Source organism: Myodes glareolus, chromosome 14, assembly GCF_982192425.1.
Source record: "Myodes glareolus chromosome 14, mMyoGla1.1, whole genome shotgun sequence".
NCBI lineage: Eukaryota > Metazoa > Chordata > Mammalia > Rodentia > Cricetidae > Myodes > Myodes glareolus.
The window spans coordinates 11,296,414-11,321,831 of NC_142039.1; the positions used below are offsets into that span (position 1 = coordinate 11,296,414).

Genomic DNA, 25,418 nt, shown 5'->3' on the forward strand with positions numbered 1-25,418 from the left:
TAAATTTGACATTTCTCTTTTAAAAAGACAGTTAATATTCACAAAGGAATCTCTATTTTTATAAGACCTCTGACTTAAGTAAAAGAAAACTCATTTTTTCCTGGTTAAATCATAAGAAATAATTTCCCATATTAAATGATCTGAATTCACTCCTTGGTTTAATTAAAGGCAATTTTCCTCTTTTTTTCTTCTGCTTATAATAAAAGGCTTTCAGGTTTTTTGAAAGCAGTCTGTAATGTCTCTTCATGAAAACAGTGAATTCTCCCTGCTTCAGGGTAAGATGTCTTGCCCAACATTCTGAGTAATTTCTGCCTGTTCCTTACTCTGAAATAGAAGGGTGCATAATGACTATCAATTGAAATGCCCTCAATCTCTTTATGTACTTACACTCTCCTCCTGGACTTCTGAGCTACTGGCAATTTGTGTCTACAATATTTCAAGAGTGCAAAATGTAAACGCATTTGGAGTACAAAAGTTTCATCCAAGTTGTCAAACTGGAAATCTTAAAGCATCTTGTAAGTCAAGTGAAATTGATAAAGATAGGAAAGAATGGCTGTTACTATCTTATTTCCATTTGTTTTTTGAGCAATACAATAACTATATTTGGGATTTTGTTATTTCTGTTTTTTCCTAAAGTGTACCTTTAGTCATTATTCTTTTTTGAGAATGATTATTGAGATATAGTACACTTTCAACAGAATTTTCTTCAAATGCTATTAACTTATACCATATTTAATTCTATAAAATTTTTATTATGGTATTTTTGATCAGTTATGAAAGCAAAGTTTCCCATAGAGGCATATTATCATCTTGTTTCTAAACTTATTAATTTAGTATGTGAAAAAGATAGCTCAGTCACATGAAGATGATAAACAGATGATGTTAGTTGACACTTCCAACAAGTTTCAGCAGAATCAGGTTTCTGAATTTCTAGTTCTCATATTGAAGGGTTCAAGGACCCATTTATGTGCTGCTTATTTATCAAAACGGCTTGGGAACAATGCATCAACCTAATAGCATTTGTGCAACTTGATCTCATTGTTCAACTGTAAATATAAAGTTTTCTTTTTGTAGTCACACAACAAGAAAACACTAGTAAAATGGATGAGAAACCATTTCTTTTTCTTTACTATTATTATTATTAATTTCATTTTATATTCCAACCACAGTTCTCCCTCCCTTCCTTCCTCCCACCTGCCCTCTCACAATTTTTCCAACCTACCTCTCATCTATTTCTGCCAGTGGGTAAGGGCTCCTTTGGGGAATCAAAAAAGTCTGGCACATTAAGTTGGTGCAGGACCAACCTCCTTCTCCCCACCTGCATTAAGGCTAGCATGGCATCCCACTATGGGAAATGGGCACCAACAAGGGAGCTCATGCATCAGGGATGCATATATGTTGGTCTCAGCCAGGGCCCCTTGTGTAAATCTAACTTTTAAAAGAGCACACACTTTGAGGAAGATGAACCACTTACCATTGACACTCAGGCCACAGATCTGATTTAAACCCTGACTTTAAAGTTCCTTTGGTGTTTGATCCTGAACAGCCCTATTTGAATTCTCTAAGACTCAGAAGCAATAAGAGGTAATTACCATAGGTACTTTTCTCTCATGAGGTTGTAGAAAAAAATAAATGTTATACTACCGACAAAGTGCTTAGAACACAGTTGCAAATTAAAGTTATTCTCCTGGGAAATTTAGAGAAGAGTTATAAAGTGACTCTAGCAGTGTGAGTAAGTTCATAAACCATGCATTACTGATTAGAAAGCTTCTATGAGCATGTGGTGTGCCTTTCATTTTTACTACAGAAATCAATAAGATCTAATAAGCAAAGTACTGGACACATACTTAGAATCCTACAATTAGGGTAACACTAGGTGATTTTTAGAATGCGCACAGGCCTATGCAGACTGGGTTTAAACCAGGTATTCATATTTACAACTCTGTAACCTTGGGACACTCTCCCCATCCCAAATTTGTTGCATACTAAGTACGTCTCAGCGAGTGGTAATACTAAGAATGCACAGGGCTTAGGAAGGATTAGTGTGAGTATGAAACAATATATTGATAAAAATAGAGGAACAGTGAATCTTGGTGAAGAGCATAGGTGTAGGGGGTGTTGGGAGGAGTGGAGGTAGGGGAGACTGAGGTCTGGATGTTTGTGTGAGGGAAGAATAAATCAATTGAAAAAAAGGACAGGCCTCAATATCTTATCACAAGGAACTATAATGTATGTACAGATCTTCATCTTGCAGACTTATTTAAGGGAAAACCTCTAGCGAAGTCCAATCCTGACAGTTCGGAACATAACACTTCACTAAATATTAAGCTATATGACTATCTCAGGATCTGTGACTAGATGTACAGACTGCTTCTTTAAATGTGGTTCTCAGAGTTAGAATCAACCAGAACCTTCTGTGTTGTGATTGGTTGGGTTAGTAACCCTTTCTACAAATTCACTTCCTCCCTTTTAAACCCTCAGGAGTTCCATGAAGACTAAAACAAGAGATCTTTATTAAACCAGAGTGTGCAGTGAGTAGTACTCTGAACAGTGAGTGCAGAGGCATGTCAGTTTTTTTGCATGACCTTGTTTGACAGATGCAACAATCCTCTCTACAATTATTATAACATTTGCTCATTTATTTATTTGTGTGTGTGTGTGTGTGTGTGTGTGTGTTTGTGTATGCAGGCTTGTGTATTCACGTAGGGATCCATGTACTACAGCTTGCATATGGTGATCAGAGGATGAGTTTTAGGAGTCAGTTCAACCACCCAACCATAAGAGGGCTAGGACTGAAGTCAGATTATCATGCTTGGCAGCCAGCACCTTTGTGTGCTGAGTCACCCTGCTAACTCAATAATTCTTGTTTTAGTTGTTTATTATTCTTTAAGAAGAAAAAAAACAATATTCACTTAAAAATTTTTTTCCTTTTAATTTTTTTCTTCATGAAAACATACCACTATTAATATTCATTTAAAAATTAACCATTGAATTAATAGACATTTAAATATTAGAAGCAAATTGATTTTATAATTTCACATTAAATGCTGTCAAATAATAAAATAAAGATAAAAATACTTAGTATCCAACAAACATACTCTCCTTTATTATATATTTTATTATAATATCCTTAATAAGTCTCTTTTCCTAATTTTAATATGCTTCAATGAAATAAAAGGAAGGAAATCAGAGGATAGGACATTAATGAAGTACAAACAGAAGAAAAAGAGGAAAAATACTGTAGTGACTTACTGAGGGACAACTGTCTTTTACCAAGTATCGATTTGTCACTTGTGTTGGTTTAATAAACAGCTGATTGGCCAGTAGACAGGCAGAAAGTATAGGTGGGGTGACCAGAACAAAGAAATTCTGGAAAAAGTCAAGGCTCTGTCTACAGTTGTCACCCAGACCCAGGATGTTTCTTTTCTTTATTGTTGTGATTTCAGATCCTACATACCAGTGATACTATCCAAGAAGTTACTTTCTATGTCTGCTTCATGTCCTGTAGGTTAGTCCATATTTGCAAATGAGACATTCTTTTAAATGCTAAACGACATTTCATTTATTTACCACATCTACATATATATTTTCCCCCCTGAAATGGACTGTTTATCCTTTAAAACACTATGCTAGTTTTTAAAGTATCAGTGCTTGGTATTGATTTTGTATGGTCCAGTACATAGATGTTGCGATAGTTATACATTCTATAAATATATTGCATGTAAATAATGCATACTATCTGTCTCAGTCTTGGATCAACTTTTATTCTTGGCATAGTTATTTTATTTCCTTTTGAAAATATATTGTGTTGATCATGTGTGACCTCAACCATATACTTGTCTCTATTCCAGAATATAATTATGTTAATCTCATTCATTCCTAGACATTATTTCAATTTTCTGTACACCAGTTTTTTGATCTTTAACCTACTAGAAGAGGCAACTTTTCTGTGTTGTTATGTAAATTGAAAACAGTGCTTACTTGAAGATATAGCTAGGATGAGGCTGTTTCTTAGTAAATTCCTTGGAACTTTCTTGTTATTTGTATGAGTCTGTTAGGGAAGTCACAGTTAAATATCATTGACTGAATGACTCTAACATCAGAAATGTATGTTCTCACAATACTGAGCACAAGAAGATCAAAATCAAAGCATAATACCCAGTTTCTACTGAATTTTTTTTATTGGATTAGTGATGCCTAACTCTGTCACATGACTTGTCTTCTGTGAGAGCCCAATGCTGCTGTCTTTCCTCACAAAGACCCCACTCCTATTGAAATAAGATCCCATTATTTTCACTTGATTTAACGGGAATTACCTTTTCCAAATTTCTCTCTCTCTAAATATAGTCAGAATAGAGTTTGGAGACCTAAAAACACACAAGCAAAATATTTGGGAAAGTAGCACAGTTCAGTCTTTAATGTAAAATTTCAATATGATTTTTGCATATCTATGTACGTTTCTAAGAAGTTTCCTAGGGCTTAGGTTTCTACTGTGTCTGCTTCATCTCATCTGACCACTCTATCACCTCCTAACTCTCCCTTTCCTCTTTCTCTTCTATCTACATCACCTCCTTTGCTTCCCTGTACTCTGTTTTTACCTCTTTCTCTTCCTCTTCATGAACCCTTACATTTGTTTCCAGAATTTTGAGTTCAGTAGTAGAAAATTCTAAAACTGTATAACAATATAGACATCTGTTTTGTGTACATACATGTGTAGATATGTATGCATGTGTATTGAGCAGAATGAACTGAGTCAGAATGATATGGTACTGAGCAGAATGACATGCATGTTAAGTAGAATGTTTATTGAGCAGGAATGATATAGTACTGAGCAGAATGACATGTGTATTGAACGTGAAGAACTGAGTCAGAATGACATGATGTATAAATAGTTAGCTCTTATCCACCAAATTACCTGTTTATGTCGGCCAACATCCTAAGTAAATGAGTGTTTTAGTCTTCCTGTTCCTTTTTAGAGAACAAAGGTGAAAGCCTACAATTAATTAAAGCATAGTGACCTTGGCTAGCAATTTAAATGAAGCCAGGTACAGAGCAAGAAATAGCATCATGATACCCTGGAGAGGGCTTATGTTAAGCTTTATATTCTGCTCTTACTGTTTAGTCTTTGTTAATTCATGATACATACATTTAGAAATAATTTATTATCCATGTTCTTCATCTCTGGTATAAGAATGAAAGCATTTATCTTTATCACAGGAATTACAGTTATGTGAATAATCTGCATGATACTCCAAAATATCAAATTAAATTATATCTATTGAATGTTTTATAATTTAAATTATTGCTATAAGCCAGACATGATATTATATGACTATAATCCCAATGCTTTAGAGGTGATTGTCATACTTAGCTATGTAGTGAGTTTTAAGCTTATCTTGGATACATGGAACTCATTCTCAAAACAAGCATTGATGGCTACCTAATAACCTAATCAGTACTAAGATTAATCGGTGATAGTCATGATGTTAAGTGTTCATAACAGAACTGAAAAACAATAAGCACCCTTTACATCTAAAGACCATTCATAGTATTTAGTAGAACTATGGATTTATGGTTTTATAAATTAATAAAAAGACGGTATGGCAACAAAAAAGATATATTAAGTAACACATGGCTTATACATATAGTTATCAAGAGTGATAAATGATAGCACAAATGTATAAATTACAGAATTTATGATTCTCTACCACTAGAAATTACAGTCCAGTTGTGGTGACAATCAATTTTATCATTAAAATGAAACTATAAAGAAAAGAAATGGATAGAAAAAAGCCCTGGGTGTTATTTCTACATTAATTCCAGTCATGCAAATAACACTCTTGCAATTAAGCTGAATATATATTGAGACTAAATGCTATTCTTCTGTAGACAAGACAGTAAACTGGTTCTCATAGTTCCTCTTTACAATTAAGAAATGTCAGTAAAATGGTTCATGAATAAGCTTGTGATTAATGTTAAAACAGTCTTCCTTATGTTTCTAAGCCAATAGGTGAAAGGAGCTATAAATATAAATTTAATTAACAGCAACACTGTAAAGCTTACAGAAAAGTTGTAGGACCTTTGAATATGTTGGTCTTTAAAAACAGACTTTGCATTTACCAGAGGGTTAAAATTAATTAATGGTCTTATTATTTATTTCCCAGCCCATTGTCTCAGAGATACAAAGACAAATTTACTGAGCTATATTCTGTATCAAGAGAATACAATCAGATTGTATTGAAAAGAACACTCTGAAAATATACTGTCTCAAATACTGATTAGCCACTTACATAATCAAGGACCCTATCAGAAAGATTAATTTTTTTCATCTGTGGATAACAGAGTTACAGATAAATTGAACAAATAACCATACTTAAAAATTCTCCCATGTACTCAAATGAATATACACTCACCATGGAAGTTCAATAAAGGAAAAACAACTAATCCCACTAATAGCCGTTATTTAGTTCGTTAAAAGGCATCATTAGTCACTCACATGGGAATTCTTGAACTCTAATGTGACCTTTCTAATATCTATTGACAAGATCTTCATTTTTTATAGTTGAGTTTACTGTAGTTTTGTACTATACATAATAATAGATCACAAGAAATGAACCACAGCTTTTCAGTTCCTTCTCGTGATAAAGGAAGATATCTGAGGTGTATTTGAGGGTGGGTCTAAAGAGCTCAGCAATTTCTATGTCTAGGTTATTGTCTGGATCACAGCAGCACAAATGTACATCAGACTGTTTCTCACATCATCTCAAGGAAAAGTAATATATATCCAGTCTCAGAAATTACTATCTGATTCAGGATACTGCCATCAGAACTATGTTATTAAAATACATAAGCAGATCTGTACCATATTTTTAAATGAGCAAATATTTTGAAATCATATTAATATAAAATTAGTTTTAGTCTTTGTTTTATTGTCATTGCTTTGTTGTTGTTGTTGTTGTTTTCCTTTGAGACGAGGTCTCATTGTATAGCCCAGGCTATTCTGGAACTCTCTAAGTAGATCAAGAAGGCCTGAGCTCATGGAGATCCTTCAGCCTCTGCCTCACAAGTACTGGGATTACTAATCCGTGCAACCATAGCCAACATAAAATAATCTGAAAGCCTAATACTTTAAGAGTGATGGAAAGAGCTATAAATGGTGGCTTACATACTATACGTTAGTTATGTTTCAGATTGCTATAATAAGAATACCGGATAAAAACAACTTTTAAAATAGCTCACTTTAGTTCAAGGCTTAAGGGAGAACAAAATCAATCATGGCCAGAAAATGGTGGTGGCTGGGCACCTTACATTAGGAAGCAGAGAGATGACTGGTGATGCTCAGCTCACTTTTTTCAGTCTGGTATCCACAATCCATTGGATGGTATTGCCCACGTTCAGGGTGGGTCTTTCTTACTCAAGTTACATTTATAGAAACACTTTGAAATGATTGTATGATGATTATAAACCCAAGTCAATTGCCAAGGAAGTAACTACCCATACCTCTGGAAATAGAGCAGGAAAGGTGCCTAGAGTTTAAGACCTGTTTGAGCTACCTAGCAAGTTCTATGATATAGTCTGGAGCTCAGTGCTCAGAACCAAGAAAGAAATCCTGATAAAACAATAAAAAGGTGGTATGTAAAAACACAAGCTTATCAAAGTTTATAGGTCTTATCAATGTACTAGGATTAAAGGAAAAGCTGTTTATTCTGCATACTCATACTAAAAAAAATTCAAGTAGTGTATTTCTTATTGATATAATATTTATACAATGAAAATTGAGGAACTGAAGTATTCGAAGTTAGAAGCATGAACTCAGCCACTTGGTTCACTTGCTCCTCTCCTCACAGTCTTTTTTTCCAACAGGATTTTCTTGGTGACCTATTTCACCAGTCATTGTGCACTGAGATCCTACTTTGATATGCAGGCATGCACCATCCACTGTTCTTCCAAATCCTACTATCTATGACATTTTTCCTTGTTTCAATCAACTTGTAAAAAGCCATATGTTTTATTAACCATGTCTATTGCCTTTTCCCTCCTTCTAAAATGTAAGCTCCACTATGGAAGGTTTTCTTATTTAAACACTGATGTATCAACAGGAGCTGGAGATGTTCCTGATATTTAATACATGAATAAATGAATACTATAAAGGACTTAAATGATATGGAATTGGTATTTACTTATTTCTCATTTTGGCTATAAACTGTACTAAATTATATATGTCCTTATGTACTCTTTTTATATAACTCTTCAGCCAGAATGCTTTCAAAATTGATTTAAGAAAATCCCTGTGCAGAGACCCACATCAGGTCACTAAACTGAATTCCCAAAGTCCAGTTGAAGAGTGGACGAGTGAGGTTATAAGCAAGGAGGTCAAGACCATGAAGGATTCACCCACTGAGACAATGTGCCTGAGCTAATGGAAGCCTACCAACTCCAACTGGACTGGGAATGAATGATCCTGGGATGAAACTAGTCCCTCTGAATGTGGTTGACAGTTGGGGCAGACTGTGTGGCCAATGACAATGGCAGTGGGATTTGTCTCTACTGCATGTACTGGCTTTTTGTGATCATATTCTCTTTGGATGTGTACCTTGCTCAACCTAGATGTAGTGGGAAGGGCCTTTGACTTTCCACAGGTCAGGGTGCCTTGCCCTCTCTTAAGATTGGAGCGGGTGGGAGGAGGGTGTAGGGTGGAAGGGTAGGGGGCAGAGGGGAGGAAGTAGGAATTTGGATTGGTATTTTTTTAAAGTAATAATAAAGAAAATCCCTGTGGGTATTAGCAAGCATGTTCTGTCTTTAAATTTCAAATAATTCACTCTGTTTCCTTGCAAGATTTTATTATTTTCTTATTAAGTTTAAACTTTTATTCTACCTGAAATGTATGTCTACTTATTATATCATACATGGTTGAAATTCATATCCTTCTGGCTACATGACCAGATATGCCACTGTATTAAAGAACACACTCCATCTCTATTGAACTAAACTATACACATTTGGTGATATACTGAATATATTAAATCCCAACTGATCTTAGGTTATTGATTCACTACCCTGTTTAACCGATGATCTAGTGTACATTAATTTGTTATTTTTATAATGGAAGCAAATCTTAGGTTAAAAAGAAGAAGACATAGAACTTAGTCAAGTGCTAAGAATATTCAAAATAAAGATTAATTTTAAAACAAAGCATGGAAAAACATGATTAATAAGGCATATGGCTGTCACACATTGATAGAGACAAGGAAAGAAGACATACTCTAAGTAAATGCTATGAATATTTAATCTGCTCAGAATCTGTATAAATAAAACAATGCGTTCTTTTTTTCTGATCATATACTGTCTAAGCCAATCTTCCATATACTTCCTTTGAAACGTTATTTAATTATCATTTTATCTTGTGGTTTGCTACTGTTCCTTGCTTCAATTGTTTCAGAGGGCTACTGCATTCGAGTTCTCCAGTAAAACAGACCTGAAAGCTCTACCTGTGCATTTAAACATGCATGCCTAAATAAGGAAAAGGTGATAGACAGACACAGAGACAGTGACAGAGACGTAGAGACAAAGATTAAACAGAGATTTTATAAGGGATTGGCTTAAGAAATCAGGAGGGTAGTGAGTCTGTAATTCTCAGAAGGGGCTACCAGCATGGAGTACAGAAAAACTTATGGCATAGATGAAGTTCAAAGCCAATCCAATGAGTATTCTTTTCCTTCCTAAAGGAGCTGTTTTCTTCTGTTCTAGACAGGCTGCCAACAGGCACAAGACAATATTATGGCAGGCAATCTCATTCACTCAGAATTCAACAATTTAAATGTCAACCTAAGCCTTTAACAATGCTCATTTTGACAAAGAAAATGAACTACATCAAATATTTCAGGCTTCTTCATAACCCTAAAAAAGATAAATTTTATAGGAAAAAAACTGTATATATATACATAAAACAGCAGCTATAGAAATGGAGACCATGAATTTAAGAAAGAGCAAGAATGTGAGTTACTTGGGAGGAGTAGGGGGAACAAAGAGTGGGAAAAGTTGTAGTTTTAAATTATAAATTATAATAAAAGATTCTAAGTATTTTGCAGGAAGAATCAGTAGTTTTTAATAACCAACAAGTCATACTGTGCTATATTTAGAACATAGAACCAATGTCTGTTTAAGTGGGTGGTGCAGTCATTGAGGGACTGATGACTGACCATAACTTGACCTTTCTTAGGTTTCTTCTTTCTGTATTTATTTATTTATTATTTTTTGTTTTTACATCCCAACCACAGTTTACTGCTGTGGGATAATGCTCTTGTACCCTGTACAAATTTATCATTTCGTATTGGTTTAATAAAATGATGGTTGGCCAGTAGTCAGGCAGAAAGTATAGATTGGGTGACCAAACAAAGAGAATTCTGGGAAGAGGAAAGGCTCAGTCTGTAGTCACCAACCAGATGCAGAGGAATCAAGACGAGAATGCCACACTGAGAAAAGGTACCAAGCCACATAGCTAACATAGGCAAGAATTATGGGCTAATTTAAGTTGTAAGAACTAGTTAATAATAAGCCTGAGATAATAGGCCAAACAGTTTATAATTGTTATAATTCTTTGTGTATTTCTTTGGGAACAAATGGCTGTGGGACCGGACAGGACAGAAACTTTTATCTATGGTTTCCCCTCTCTCCTCTTCTCCCAGTCCCTCCCCTCTTGGTGTAGTTTTATCACTTTACATCCCCTAATTTTGTTGAGAAATGTGACTCTGTCAGGAATTAATTGGATGTCCTTTGACTGAAGAATAGATAAAGAAAATGTAGTACATTTATACAACGGAGTGTTATTCAGCTGTTAGAAATTGACTTCATGAAATATGAAGGCAAATGGATAGAACCAAAAAATATCATTCTGAGCAAGGCAACCCAGACCCAGAAAGGGAAACATAATATATACTCACTTATAAGTGGGTATTAGCTGTTAAATAAAGAAAACCACACTATAATCCACAGAAAGGCAAAGTAACAAGGAAAGCTCTAGGGATTACAGATGGAACTCCCTGGGAAGAAGAAATAGAATAAATTTTGCAGGTGGACTAAGGATGCATAGAGATGGGAACAGGAGGGATCTAGTAGAGGAAGGAGGGATGGAGGGAGAGATGACTAGAATTTTTGGAGGGGCATTTGAGGAGTGACACCAAGTACAGTAGAAACTTCCTGGAATCTATGAGGATGATCCTAGCAAGGACACCTAGTAATGAGAGATCTGGAGTCTAAACTGATTATCTTCTGTAACAAGACAAATCTTCCAGTGATGGGACTGAGAGACTAACCCAGTCACATAAATCTTCAACCTACAACCTGTCCTGCCTTTAAGACATGGTGGGGCAATAGTGACTCAGAACTTGTGAAAGTGGCCAGCCGATGACTGGTCTAACTTTAGGCCCACACCAAGAGAGGGGAGTCCGTGCCTAACACTTCCTTGTTAGGAACTGAAAGCTGAATGACCCAGAGACAGACCTATAGTAGAACAGAACAAAACTGTCCAAAAAAGAAAAGTCGGTGAACTCATTCCTAATGATATTCTGCTATACTCACATATTGGTGCCTTGCCCAGTCATTACCAGAGAGGTTTCATCCAATAAAGCAGATGAATAGACCCACGGCTAAATATTAGGTGAAGACAAAACATTAGGGAACCCACAGAAGAGGGAGAGGAAGGATTGTAGTCACCAGAGGGGTGGAGAACACCAGGAGAACACAGCCCACAGAACAATTCAGCAGGGCTCCTAGAAGCTCACAGAGAGTGGAACTACAGAGAGCCTACGTGCACATATGCTAGATCCTCTGCATATATGTTGTGGTTGTCATCTTGACATTTTCGTGGGACTCCTAACAGAGAGAGCGTGGGTGTCTCTGACTCTTTTGTCTTCTTTAAGGATCCTTTTTCAACTGCTGTGTTGCGTTTCCCAGACTTGATATGAGGGTTTGTGGTTTTGGTTGATATTTTAGAAGGCCGGCTCTTTTTTGAAGAAAAACAGGGGGGCAGTGGACCTGGGAGAGAGGGGAGGTGAGGAGGAATTGGGAGAAGTGGAGGAAGGGAAGTCTGCAGTCAGGATATAGTGTGTGAGAAAAGAATAAGTAAAAAGAAAAAACAATGTTTAAAAAGGTGATGTTCTTTCTTTCTTTCTTTCTTTTTTTCCTTCTTTCTTTTCTTCCTTTTTAATAAAAAAGGAGTCATGAGCTTCCCTGTGACAGTGGTAGCCGAGTCTGTTTAAGATTTCGGTAAAATAGAAGGGACAGTTCTTTTACTTATCTTTTCAAGTTCTGCTTTACAGGAAAATTCACACCATTTGCTAGGCTTCCTCATAGCTGCTAAATTTACCTGGTGTGTGATCAGATTCGGGGTTCAAGGCTTCAGTAGGAATTGTGCTGCCGATGGCCCAATCCAAGTCGTCTTCAGGATCTTGGGTGAGACCGCAAATTACAGTCCAGTCTCCAGATGTGGTTTCAAAATTGCAGCTTCCTGCTGTGGTTATGTAATATCCTAGTGAAACAAGACAGCCATATAAGCTTCACAAAATGTCGACAACCTTTCATGCCCCCCACTATTTTTCTGATGATTCAATTCATTTTATAATAGTTTTGTTTTTAACTTTGAAACATTTAGGCATGCATGATGTGTGTGTGTGTGCGTGTGTTTGTGTGTGTGTGTGTATAAGAGAGAGACAGAGACAGAGAGACAGAGAGAGACAGACACACACACACACACAGAGAGAGAGAGAGAGAGAGAGAGAGAGGAGTGTGTGTATGCATGGGGTATACTTATGCCATGGAGTGTGTGTCAATGTCAGAGGACAGGGCCAGGTTTTGGTGCTTGCCCACCCTCTTGTTTGAGACAGCATCTTTTTCTCTTTGCAGCTCCCTAAGTGGTACACAGACAAAATGAATTCTTATGTTATTTAACCAGTGTGCATCAACTGAGATAGCTATCAGCACTTCCTTTCTTTTAAAAGGATGGTTTCTGTTATCCCTTAAATTTCTTCTTGTCCCTATCCTTTTCTCAATAAAACACCAATCTTAGCTCATTAAAGCTTAATCAGCAAAAAGCTCTTTGATAAATGGATGCCAAAGACAGAACACACTGAACTAATGCTTTCTTACACCTTACTGAGTTCTTAAGAGAATTTCCATAAACAAATATTCTAATTCTTTAAGAATTGTTTCATTTTCTCCCTAAAAAGCAAGAATTTTAGTCATTCTTTTCTTCTTTTACATTATTTTCACCAATTTTAATGACTACATAATCTATTATCTTATGTGCTCATTTATGGACTTTGTTTCTTACGCATGTCATGCTTGCATTCCATAATACAGAATAGATTATGTGATGCAAAGACATGATGATCTCACCAATACCAGCATTTAGACACCATATCATCAAACATTCAAAGCCTTCTTGTGCATACGCAGGACTGCTATTATACTTTCACACATGGGTTCTGTGCTATTTGTATCTCCATGTAACTCAATCCCCAATTCATAAACCTAATGTTTTTGTTCCACTCCCTAACCTCTTGGATAATCTTGTTCCTCCTGGATCAACTTACCTACTGTAATACCCCTTCAGCTTTCAAGACACACATGCAAATAAGATATATTTTCTTACATTTTTTTCTACCCATCTTAAAACAGGTGATTTTTTTAAAATTGAGCTATACATTTTTCTCTTCTATCCTCCCTTCCTCCCCTCGCATTCTACCCCCTCCTGTGACTCCCACACTCCCAATTTCCTCAGATCTTCTCCTTGCCTTCTTGGCTAAGATCATGTGTAGTATCTATTCTTATCAGTTTAAAACAGGTGACTTTTGTCTTCTAAAGTGAATCTCTGCCTCTTATCTGGACTCCTCATTAGAAATTTATTCCTCTTCTACGGCTCATCTCCTGTAAGGTCATGTTTTTTGTCTTTCAATGTCACATCCCCTGCCAAATTGCTTATAATAACTTGCACTGGTTTTCCACCTTCATTTAAAATGCATGTACTTATTTAGGTATTTCACTCTGTATATCCTCACTTGTTCTTCCCATATACTTTAAAATAAGTGTCCTGCAAGCATGCACACATCATGAAATAGAGACTAACATATTCAAACACTTCTGGAACATTACATTTGGAATATGCCACCATCACTTCCAAACCATTGCAGTGTTCTTTCCAAGTATGCCCTCTGTGAGATTTCCATTTAACACAAATCTCTTCTTTTTTTGTAAAGACCCAAACTCTAGAGTCACAATTGGTTCTGTATCCATATTTATACACCAAACATGCAACCAGTACCTGGATATTTTTCCTTTGAGAATTTGTGTGTGCATCCCCTTGTTTGTTGATTTATGACAACCACACTGGCTAAGCCCATGGTTATTTGTAGAGATGTGTTTAGCACAGGCTTCATCTTACCCCCCCTCACAAACTCAAGCCACATTAATCACCCTTTACATGGTTCTTGTGTTATTTTATCTTGCTTAAAATAGTCCATTTTTTGCAGTGTGAAAACACTCTTACAAATCACAGTGTTGAATATGATAACCTTTACTTGGATGAAATTTTTTTAGGATGAATCTGTCTCATCTCTACAATTGCCTCAACCTCAACCATGTGTTAGAAGATCATCTCTCTAAAATAAACTGACTTTATAAAACATTTATGCTAAGACCCATATCTATATTTTCAAAAATATTCTACCAGCAGTTGGTTACTCTTTTCTTAACCATTTTTATACGTCTTACTTAAGATAAAACCTTTCTTTTATTTTTATTTTATGTGTATGGGTATTTTGCCTGCATGTATATCAGTGTACCATATGTGTGCAGCAAGACAGAACATTTTAATCTAAGTAACCACCTTTTTCCACTGAAGAATGTGTGTCAAGATGAAACATCCCCCTCTCCAGGTGGCTCATGATTCAACTAGTCAAGTGTGATGTAAACCTTCTTTTCCCTCTCTTGGTTAGTTTAGGCATAGTTTGGAATGAAAATCTAGGTAATAGCATCTTCAACAAATGGCGCTGGCAAAACTAAATGACTGCATGAACAAAATCATTGTTTATTTATCACCCTGCACAAACATCAACTCCAAATGGATCATAAAACCAGCTACAGTAAACCTCAGAATAGAAAATAGGGAATGGCCTTGAACTCATTGGTACAGGAGAAGACGTTCTAACCAGAACACTGTTGAAATAGGCACTAAAATCAACAATTAATAAATTGTTAATAAATTTCAAGAAAGTAGATATCAAAAAACCAAAAAACTGCAAGATGTCATTGTTTTTTACCGCTGAGTAAAACTCTAATGTGTATATGTTCCACACCTTCTTTAACCATTCTTCTATTGAGGGGCACCTAGGTTGTCTCCATGTTCTGGCTATTACAAATAGTGCTGCTATGAACATAGTTGAACAAATGCTTTTGTAGTATGATAGGGCATCTCTTGGGTATATTCCCAAGAGTGGCATTGCTGGATCCTGGGGGAGGTTGACTCCCAGTTTCCTGAGAAACCGCCACACTGATTTCCACAGCGGCTGCACCAGTTTGCATTTCCACCAACAGTGGATGAGTGTTCCCCTCACTCCACATCCTCTCCAGCATAGGCTATCATTGGTGTTTTTGACTTTAGCTATTCTGACAGGTGTAAGATTGTATCTCAAAGTGGTTTTGATTTGCATTTACCTGATCGCTTAGGAGATTGAGCATGTCCTTAAGTGTCTTCTGGCCATTCGAAGTTCATCTGTTGTGAATTCTCTGTTCAGTTCAGTACCCCCATTTTTTAATTGGGTTAATTAGAGATTTAGTGTCTAGTTTCTTGAGTTCTTCATATATTTTGGAGATCAGACATCTTGAATTTTGCATGCAAATGGATGGAAATAGAAAACGCTTTACTGAGTGAGGTAACCCAGACCCAAAAAGAGGAATATGGTATGTACTCACTCATAAGTGGATTCTAGCCATAGTTAAAGGTCTCTGAGTATATAATTTGTGATCCTAGAGAAGCTAAATAAGTAGGTGAACCTGAAGAAAATCATGTAGTTATCCTCCTGGATATTAGAACTATGCAAGATTGCCAGGTAAACTCGGGTGCATGGGGGTGGAGGGTAGAAGTAGGGGAAGATGGTTAGGGAGAGGGGAGAGGGGGAGGATTGGGGATGGCTTGGGGGAATGGGAGGGGGGAGGAAGGATGGTTCTGGGAGCAGGGAAGTTTATATCTCAACTAAGGGAGCCATTTTAGGGTTTGCAAGATACTTGAATCTGGAGGGGTTCCCAGGCCCAAGGAGAGGTCCCCAGATTGTACTCTGGGCAGCAGAGGAGAGGGTGCCTGAACTGGCCTTGGCCCATAACCATACTGACGAATATTTTGCATGCCACCACAGAACCTTCATATGACGATGGATGGAGATAAAGACAGAGACACATATGGGAACACTGGAAGTCAGGACCGCGAAGGGTGCGTATGAGAAGCAGAGGGAGGGAGATAGTGAGCAAGGAAAGCAAAATCAAAGGGGGCCTTCATCCTGATGGATGGAGATAGAGACGGAGACCCACATTTGAGCACTGGAAGTCAGGACCGCGAAGGGTGCGTTCACCCACTGATACAAGGGGACTGATCGAATGAGAGCTCACCAAGGCCAGCTGGACTGGGACTGAACGAGCATTTGATCAAACCGGATTCTCTGAATGTGGTTGACATGGGGGCTGACTGAGCCCCCGAGGTCCAAATGAAGACTGAGAAGTCATTGACAATGGCACTGGGTCTTGTTTCGTCTGCATGGACTGGCTTTTTGGTGTCCTGGCCTGCTTGGATGCTCAACTTCCTGGACCCGGAGTGAGGGGGGAGGAACTTGGATTCCCCACAGGACAGGAAACCCTGACTGCTCTTGGGAATGGTGAGGGAGGTGGAGAGGGAGTGGGGGGAGCGGGAGGGTATTGGGAGGAGGGGAAGAATTGGAAAGAGTGTTTTCGGATACTTGAATAAAAATAAATAAATAAATAAATTTAAAAAAAACCAAATAACTCAATTAAAATATGGGGTACAGATCTAAACACATTGTCAACAGAATAGACTCAAATGGCTGAGAAGTATGTAAAGAAATGTTCAACGTTCATAGCCATCAGAGAAATGCAAATTAAAACTACTTTGAGATTCAATCTTATACCTGTCAGAATGGGTAAAAGCAACAAAACAAATGACAGCTTCTGTTGGCAAGAATGTGAAACAAGGGCCATTTGAGGGGTAGTATGGAAACCTAATACAGTAGAAACTTCCTAAAATGCATACCTACATAAAAGAAATGCAAATAAAATTGCCGAATAATGGGGAGACCGAGTCCAAGTGGTCCATTTCTTATCATAAAATCAATCTTCCAGTACAAGGACTGGATTACATCTAACTGAGTTGCCTGTTAAAGAGGTCTCATGGCAATGCCCAGTCAACCCAAGTCATTGCCAAGACTACAGGCTGCTCTCCATACACTGAGGGCAAGGCCCATTGCTGATGTTACCTACACAACTCATTGAACGTGTAGAAGTCAGGTTGTTCTATCATCCTTGGCACAAGAAATAGCTCTGCATTCTGCCAAGAAAGAAACAAACACAAAACCAGCCACAATTCTTTGATCTACGATGGTTTTCTGCCTTCAAGACATGACAGGACAGTGGTGGCTCAAAACCTGGAGGAGAAACTAATCAGTGTCTGATGACATAAGGCCCACTCCATGAGATGGAACTCATACCTAGCACTGCTTGGATGACTGGCAATCTGAGACTAGGTGGATCCAAGCATCTTTCATGCACCGTGTTTTTCCATTTCATGTAACATCAAATTCATCTTTGAATGAGCAATTTAAATCTCAGGTCTCCTGATTCAGAACATACTAACTCTCAGGGTGAGTTATATGTGAGCACATGGGGGTAATTACAGCTCCTATCATTTATTTTAAAAGCTATTCATTATTTTGCACTGTTGCTTCAATTGCTTTGTAACTTTGAGGTATTGTAAACATTTCTAAGAGAGGAGTTAGTTCTTCCGAGTTTTGGCATATCTGTGGTAACTAACTTAGTAAAATTTCACTTTTAGACTGGAGATAGCAAGGATTTTATATTTCCAGATAATAAATATGTGTCATATGGTTTAAAATGGCAGAGACTTTATAAGAACTCTGTCAGGTGATGAACTTTGAATGAATTTAACACATTACTGATATTCCTTTAAGCAACAGTTATTTCCCTAGTGGTGTATCACTTAGCCACATGGCAGTATGATCAGCATAAATACTTATCAACACAGAAACATGTCCATAGTAGATTATTTTTATGTTTCATCTTCACATATTCACGTGATTTTATCACACCACAATACAAGGTACAGGTTGATTCAAGTGAATAATACTTTTAATTTCTGTCAACTTTCATTGAACAGGATTTCAAATAATCTTTATAGTGTGAGAGATAATACCAAGACTGAACAGTACCGTGTGCACCTGCTATAAAGAAGAAATGAAAGCATCCGTCCATCACAACACAGCACACCCCTAGCTGAGATACTGCTACAATGAATACAAGTAGTAGATAAAAAGACAGCATTTTAAGTTTAATCATTCATTCTTTTAAATTAATTGTTTCACTTCTTACAAATGATGTATTTCTGCAACAGGGAGGAGGGAAACAGAGTTTTACATCTGTTCCCAGCCTATAGTAATATTGAATCATGAGAACAACTGCATTTTTTTGTTGTAGTAAAAAAGGTCATGAACCACAAACTATGATTGAACCCCAGCAACAATCTATAGAGGCACAGGGATTAGGAATAGAATAAGAGATTATGGAGAAAAGATAAATCTTGCTAAAAAAGGGAAATAGAATACATAGTTACGGATGGATGAGTGTGTTTATACCTTGTGAATCAAGGGGGGTTGAGGTAGAGATGCGCTCAAAGGACATACAGAGGAGAGTTGGTTAAAATTAAAGACCTTTTGAGGGATAGCATGAAAATCTAATAGATCAGAGGCTTCCTAAAATATATACATATATGAAGGGCATTTAAATGAAATTGCCAAATAATGGGGTGGGGGTAAATCCCAAACTGGCAAACCCTTGTGACTAAACAAAGCTTCCAGTACCAGGACTGGGTTTCATCTAATTGAGTTGCTGACCAAAAAGATCCCAACACAATCTGAAACAATCCAGGCTGCTGCCAAGTCTATAGGTTGCTATCCATAAACTGACATAAAGGCACCATTGCCAAAGACAACACCTATACAATTCAATGAACACAGAGGAGTTGAGTTAGTTCCTACTTGGAACATTCACCACTATATACTAGTATTTTTGGTACAGGAAGGTACTCTGCACACTATTAAAAGAGGAACTTATCCACTAAACCAGTCACAATCATGTAAGTAACAATGGTGTCCAGTCTGTAAGACATAATAGAATGATGGTGGCACAAAGCTTGTGGGAGTAATCAATTGATATCTGACTTGACTTAATGCCCTCCCTATGAGATGGAACCCATACCTAATACTATTGGGTGGTCAAGAGCCTGAGAATAGATAGCCTAGGAACCTAGGAGGACACAAAATACTACCATTCTCAAACAGATAAACAAAAGGCCTAGCAATAAAATTACTCCTAAGAATATTCTATTATACTCATAGATCAGTACCTGACTCAACCACCATCAGATAAGATTTCTCATATAGCAGATGAGAACCAATATAGAGACCTACAGCCAAACATTATGCAATGAGAGAGAGATCTCAGAACACCCAGCCCTAAATTGGATATCTTCATCAAATTCCTTTCCTCAAGGTTCAGGAAACACCAAAGACGAGAAGACAGAAATGATGGAGGACACCAAGAAAATATGGGCACCCTAAATGAACATGGTCAAAGCATATGTGAACTTACAGAAACTGAGGTCACATACACAGGGCCTATATCAGTGCTCTGCAAATATGTCATAATTTCTAGTTTAGTATGTTTTTATGCAATTCATGAGTACATAAACAGGTGGATCTCCTTTGTGCAACTTCCCTTACATTTTGTTTTCTTTCTTTCTGTTTGTTTTTCCAATTCTATTGGGTTAGTGTTTGTTTTATATTTTTATTTTAATTTACTCATTCATTAGAAGTCTGTTTGTTTTCTAATAAGATACAGAAAAGGAGTGGAATTGGAGGGGAGTGGAGATGGGGAGGAACTAGGAGTAGCGGAAGTGAAAACTGTAATCAGGATATACTATGTGAGGAAAAAATATTTTCAGTAAAAAGAAGAAAATTTCAAATGAGAGTAAACTTAATGAAAGGGAAGATGTTCATATGACTACTCCAGAAGGCTTAGACAACCTATCATTCAATTCAATATATTCAATGCAATGTTTTATTTAATATGTTGAGTTAATTATTATAGACCTCTACATGATGAATGACATGTTTACTATGCAGATGAAGGAAATGAACCTCTGAGAATATAAATAATTGTAGCTCTTGGCTTTATTTAATTTTAATTTAATTTAATTTATCTAATATAACTGAGGGTCTTAGTCAAAATAAAGACTGTATTTTGCTAACTCCAAATGTCAATTCATGCCACGTATTTCTCTAAATAACATTTTTGTTATTCATAATAAGATAGGTAGCTAATTGAACAAATTCATATTTCATACATTCAATGCACCTATAAAACAATAAAAATCAGTATTAGTGAATTAAACTTAGAAATTAGCATATCACTTATCTGCATGAGTGTTCTTTAAAGATGTGAGCAAAATCTTTCAAGTTTATTTTTCACAAAATTGCCTTTATCATTGACAACATATTGGTTTTATGCATAAAATGTCCTTTCAGTAGATCATCAAAATTGTGAACATTTGTTCAGTGAACATATAGTTGACTTTGGTTCTCAAAACTATGATCTCATCTGTATATTTTTATATCAATAACTGAACTATGGGAAAATTAAAATTATGTGGGTCAGTCTGATAGTAAAACAAAGAAAATAATTACTTATATTTGAATAATCAAAATAAGTATTATTTCTCAGATTTATAAGACTATGTTTATATTGTTTATACAAATATGTGAATCTTATATCATGTATACTTGTTCATGAACACATAATACAAATTCTCCTTTTGTAATTTACAAGTTGTAATAAACTCATTAACAGTATTTGTTACAATTTAAACTAAGAAGCTTCATTATAATAAACTTGAATCATAAAAATCAAATAACATTATAATTCAATGTAATATTCTGACCACCTGATTTTTTTCATAATAAAAATTGAAGTTTAGAAGCCTACAGTGTCTTGTTTATATTTAGATATTCAGTTCTTTGTTCCTAACACATACTATGAACAGAAATTCTTAGACTTTAATGTTCATATAAGTATTTTATATATGAAAAAATTAAAGGAAGGTAATTTAATATTAGTGGTGTTTAGATTGTCTCCTTGATACAGTCTAGAATCACTTAGGAAGGCAGTCTCACTGAAAGATTGTCTATATTAGGTTGGCTGATGGGACATTGGTGGAAGATTGTCCTAATTTAGTTAAATTGAGAAGTTAACAGAAGTTACCTGATTCCAGTTCAGTTAATTTGAGAAGACCCAGTCAAGTGTGGGTAATTCCCTAGGCAGGGTCATCCTAAACTATATGAAACAGAGAAAACTAGCTGAGCACTGAGCATGCGTGCATTCATTCTCTTTCTGAATGAGACTGAGGGTGTGACATAACCAGCTGACTCAAGGTCTTGCTACTATGCCTTCCCAAGTATATGGAAATAGCAACAGAAATGAAATTAGAATAATATATTTAGAACTTTTTATATCAACACAACAATGATATTTCTTTCTATTCAACTATATGTCAATCGCAGTAAGTTTAAATTATTGTTCCTTTAGATTTTACTCAAATTAACCTAACTTTCTATTGTACACTGATGATTCTGAAATTCTGTATGCATTATAACTTGTGTAGAAAAAATAAAAATTCACAAATGCTTGGAGCAGCATCTTTTTAGAACCTTATTGAAAATGATTCCTTATAAATAGTGCTAAAATATTTTTGTTTATTAAAAGTAGCTTAAAATAGTCCAAGAAGTTAATATTCAGTTGAAGTTCAAATTTTACATAAGAGAAATTCCTGGTAAATATAATTTATGTGATATCAGTATTATAATACTACAGCATTCATAATTTAATCGGTAATATATGAGAATTCTTTTTATTTTTGCACTTTAATTTAAAATTAAAATATTAGCATGGCCAGGCATGGTGGCACATGCCTCTAATTTCACTGCTTTGGAAGTAGAGACAGGTGGATCTCTGTGAGTTTGAGGCTATCATGTTCTACAAAGTGAATTCCAGGACAGACAGACAGGCATGGCTACAACAAGAAACCCTGTCTCAAAATAACTCACACACACACACACACACACACACACACACACACAAACAGAGAGAGATGCACACACTACCTAAATATTGAAAACATTATGTAAAGTGAAATAAGTAAGCAACAGCAACATACACTTCACAAGTATTATTTAAATAAGCCACAAAGAACACACCAGTTCAATTATAGAGGGCTGGTTGTCATGGACTGGAAATTTGGAGAGTTGTTGTTTAATAGACAACTTGTAAGTTTCTAAGCATGCTAGAGATGGATATTGGTGAAGCTTGAACAGCAACATAAATATGATTAATTTCACTATACTCTCTATATAAAGTGATTTAAATACAAAATTTTCTGTTATGCTTATTTTACAACATAATTAAGAAATAATAGACACAACCAAAAGGATAAAGGGGGGAATAAGTGCAGCACAGTCATTGTCATTATTAGATCTCAGGAATGAAAGAAACCAAACACTACTGATCTGAAAACGGAAAGGAAAAACACAATGACTCCTATTGAATTTGTGCTATACTCCAGTGCCTTATTCAGCCATCATTGTAGATACTTCCTCCTGCAGCAGATGGGAACAAATCCAGACTCACAACCAGGCATTATACAGAGAATGAGACCTTAGAACACGCAGCTCTAAATGAGCTGTCTCCATCAAATCCCTTCCTTCAGAGCTCAGAGAACCTTTCAGAAGAGGAGGCAGAAATCAGAGAGACAGATGGAATAGAGGACACCAAGAGAAGAAGAACTTCTAAATCAACTGAGGAACGTTCTTATAAACTAAAGGAAGCAGCAAGCACAGGGCCTACCAGGTCTCAACCAGGTCATCTGCAAATATACTGTAGCTTACAGATTAGTACTGTTACAGGATGCCTAAATGTGTAAACAAGAGGGTCTTTAATTCTTGTGCCTTCTCTTGGGGTCTTTTATTTTTCTGTTGGTTTCTCTTTTTAAATTTTGATATGATACTTTTTATCTTATATATTTTTTATTGTTTTAAAAAGAGAAAACTAGAAACAATTCTGTGTATGTGGCATCCTGACTTCAATAATGCCATCAATAGTTCTCATCTCCCTAGTTATAGGGAATATTTCACATATAGTTCTTTTATCTCCTGAAATCTAGACCAGACTCTTACTTGGCCAACAGAATTGGTTTCATAAGACATTTGGGACATCTACAGTTATGACAAATGAGCTTTGGTTAGATTTTCTGTGGCTCTTGAATAGCGGTTATAGGAGGATCAACTCTGATAGAATCCAGCACCTTATAAGATGACTTTTCTGTCCTGTGTGGTATGTGGTGTCCTTAGTATGTGAGCAGAAGTTGTATGTCTTATTCATGGATAATGAGGTTCCATATGAAGTATGAAACCAGAGTACTAGTTGTCCAAGTTGAGAGAGGAAGAAACTGTCACAGAGCTAATTGTCCAGTTATCATTCCAAATATATCTACTAAGTTGATTATCAACTCACAAAGTGACCAAATATGAAACTGCTATCAGGACTGCTACATTTGAGGTAGCTTATTTGTGGCCAACTGTAATTGCAATAGACATCCTGTTAGTGTCAAGACTCCATGTTGATGAGCTGTACATAACTCAAGTTCACTGGTAGAGTATCTATTATGCAAAAGACCCTAATTTCAACCAATAAAGTGAAAATAGACAACAACAAAAGATTCCATTTGAATGGATATATAGAAGTACAGGTCTGGTATTTTAGAACTCCAGAAGGTAAGGCCGTAAGAATAAAAAGTTGAAGATCAATCTGGGCTATTTTCAAGCACTTCTTCCACAGAGGAGGGCACTGGGATTTGGTATAGAAGTTCAGCAGATAAAATTGGATTTAGACATGTCTAGTGTTTTTTAAGTTACAAACTTTTTTTTACACTTAAAGAGTAGGATTTAAAAAACTAAAGAAATCCTTCTAGTGCTGATGAAATATAATTGATAAAAATTATATTTATTTTTCACTTTTTCTATCCAATGTGTTAATCAGACATTTTTTGAGAGAAGAATTCTGAAAACAATGCAGTTGATAAAAGCAAATGTGGAATGAAGACTGTTATTGTTCTTATCTTGTCTTATAGTTCTGATATGTTGAAGGCTTTTTGTAATGTGATCCCATGGAATTTTCTGTACAGAAGTAAAAGGAATAAGAAGGCTGCTGTTCAGATATTCTTGCAGAAAAGCTGGAAGCAATGTTCAGCAGTTTGAATTTAGTTGAATGAAAAGGGCAATATTGTCAGTATTAGTATTATTGATTTTGTATGCATATTGATGACAGGTACACATATTCACATGTGTGAATATGATTGTGTATGTTCCATGGGAACATGTATGAATGTTAGAGGGCAACCTCAGGTGTTCATGGATTTCATTTTACACATTCAAACTAGGTTCCATTGTGTTTTTCCCCTATGTACTTCAGGCTGAATGACCTGTCTGTTTCTGGAGATTCTTCTGTCTTTGCCTCCCATCGTCCCTTTGGAGTACTAAGAGTAGAGACAAGTATACTACAGTGGTTAAGTTTATGTGTATTCTAAGGATTCAAACTCAGGTGCTTACATTTATAGGAAGTGATGTATGTACTGAGCCACCTCTTCCGTTCCCCCCCCCCAGCCCCCGCCACGGTCCTGCCAAAAGAACATTCGCTCTGATCCATTCATGTGCTTGGAAAAAACCTGAGCTGACCAGGCCACATAGTGGCTGGCAGTTAAAACTCACCGCAATGAGCTTCATCAGAACTGTCAGAACAGTCAGGCTTGTAGTCACAAACGAGGTGGGATGCAATGCACGTCTTGTCCTGGCACAAAAAGTCTGTGGCTTCCGAGCAAATCTCAGCAGTTTCGCCTACTATGGAAAACAAAAACGAAAACAGCTCCGGCTCAATATTGCCATTACAGTTGAAGACATTTAGTTGCTACATAGATTTCCCATTCTTTATAAAGCTAGTGAGTTTTGATAATTGTCCAATGC

At 36.3% G+C, this 25,418-nt stretch overlaps 1 protein-coding gene and 1 pseudogene across 3 annotated transcripts in view; one reads left to right on the top strand and one right to left on the bottom strand.

The window, feature by feature from the left end:
• Window positions 1-25,418, bottom strand: part of Malrd1 (MAM and LDL receptor class A domain containing 1) — a 614,092-nt gene that overhangs the window by 147,835 nt on the left and 440,839 nt on the right. For all 3 annotated transcript variants that reach the window (XM_087896346.1, XM_087896345.1, XM_087896344.1), the window contains 2 exons: window positions 25,167-25,295; window positions 12,365-12,526 (listed from right to left, as the gene is read on the bottom strand). In XM_087896346.1, coding sequence (XP_087752472.1) covers window positions 12,365-12,526; window positions 25,167-25,295 — 291 coding nt within the window. The remainder of the gene's footprint in view (window positions 1-12,364; window positions 12,527-25,166; window positions 25,296-25,418) is intronic.
• LOC125417718 (U2 spliceosomal RNA) lies at window positions 13,778-13,889 on the top strand (annotated as a pseudogene).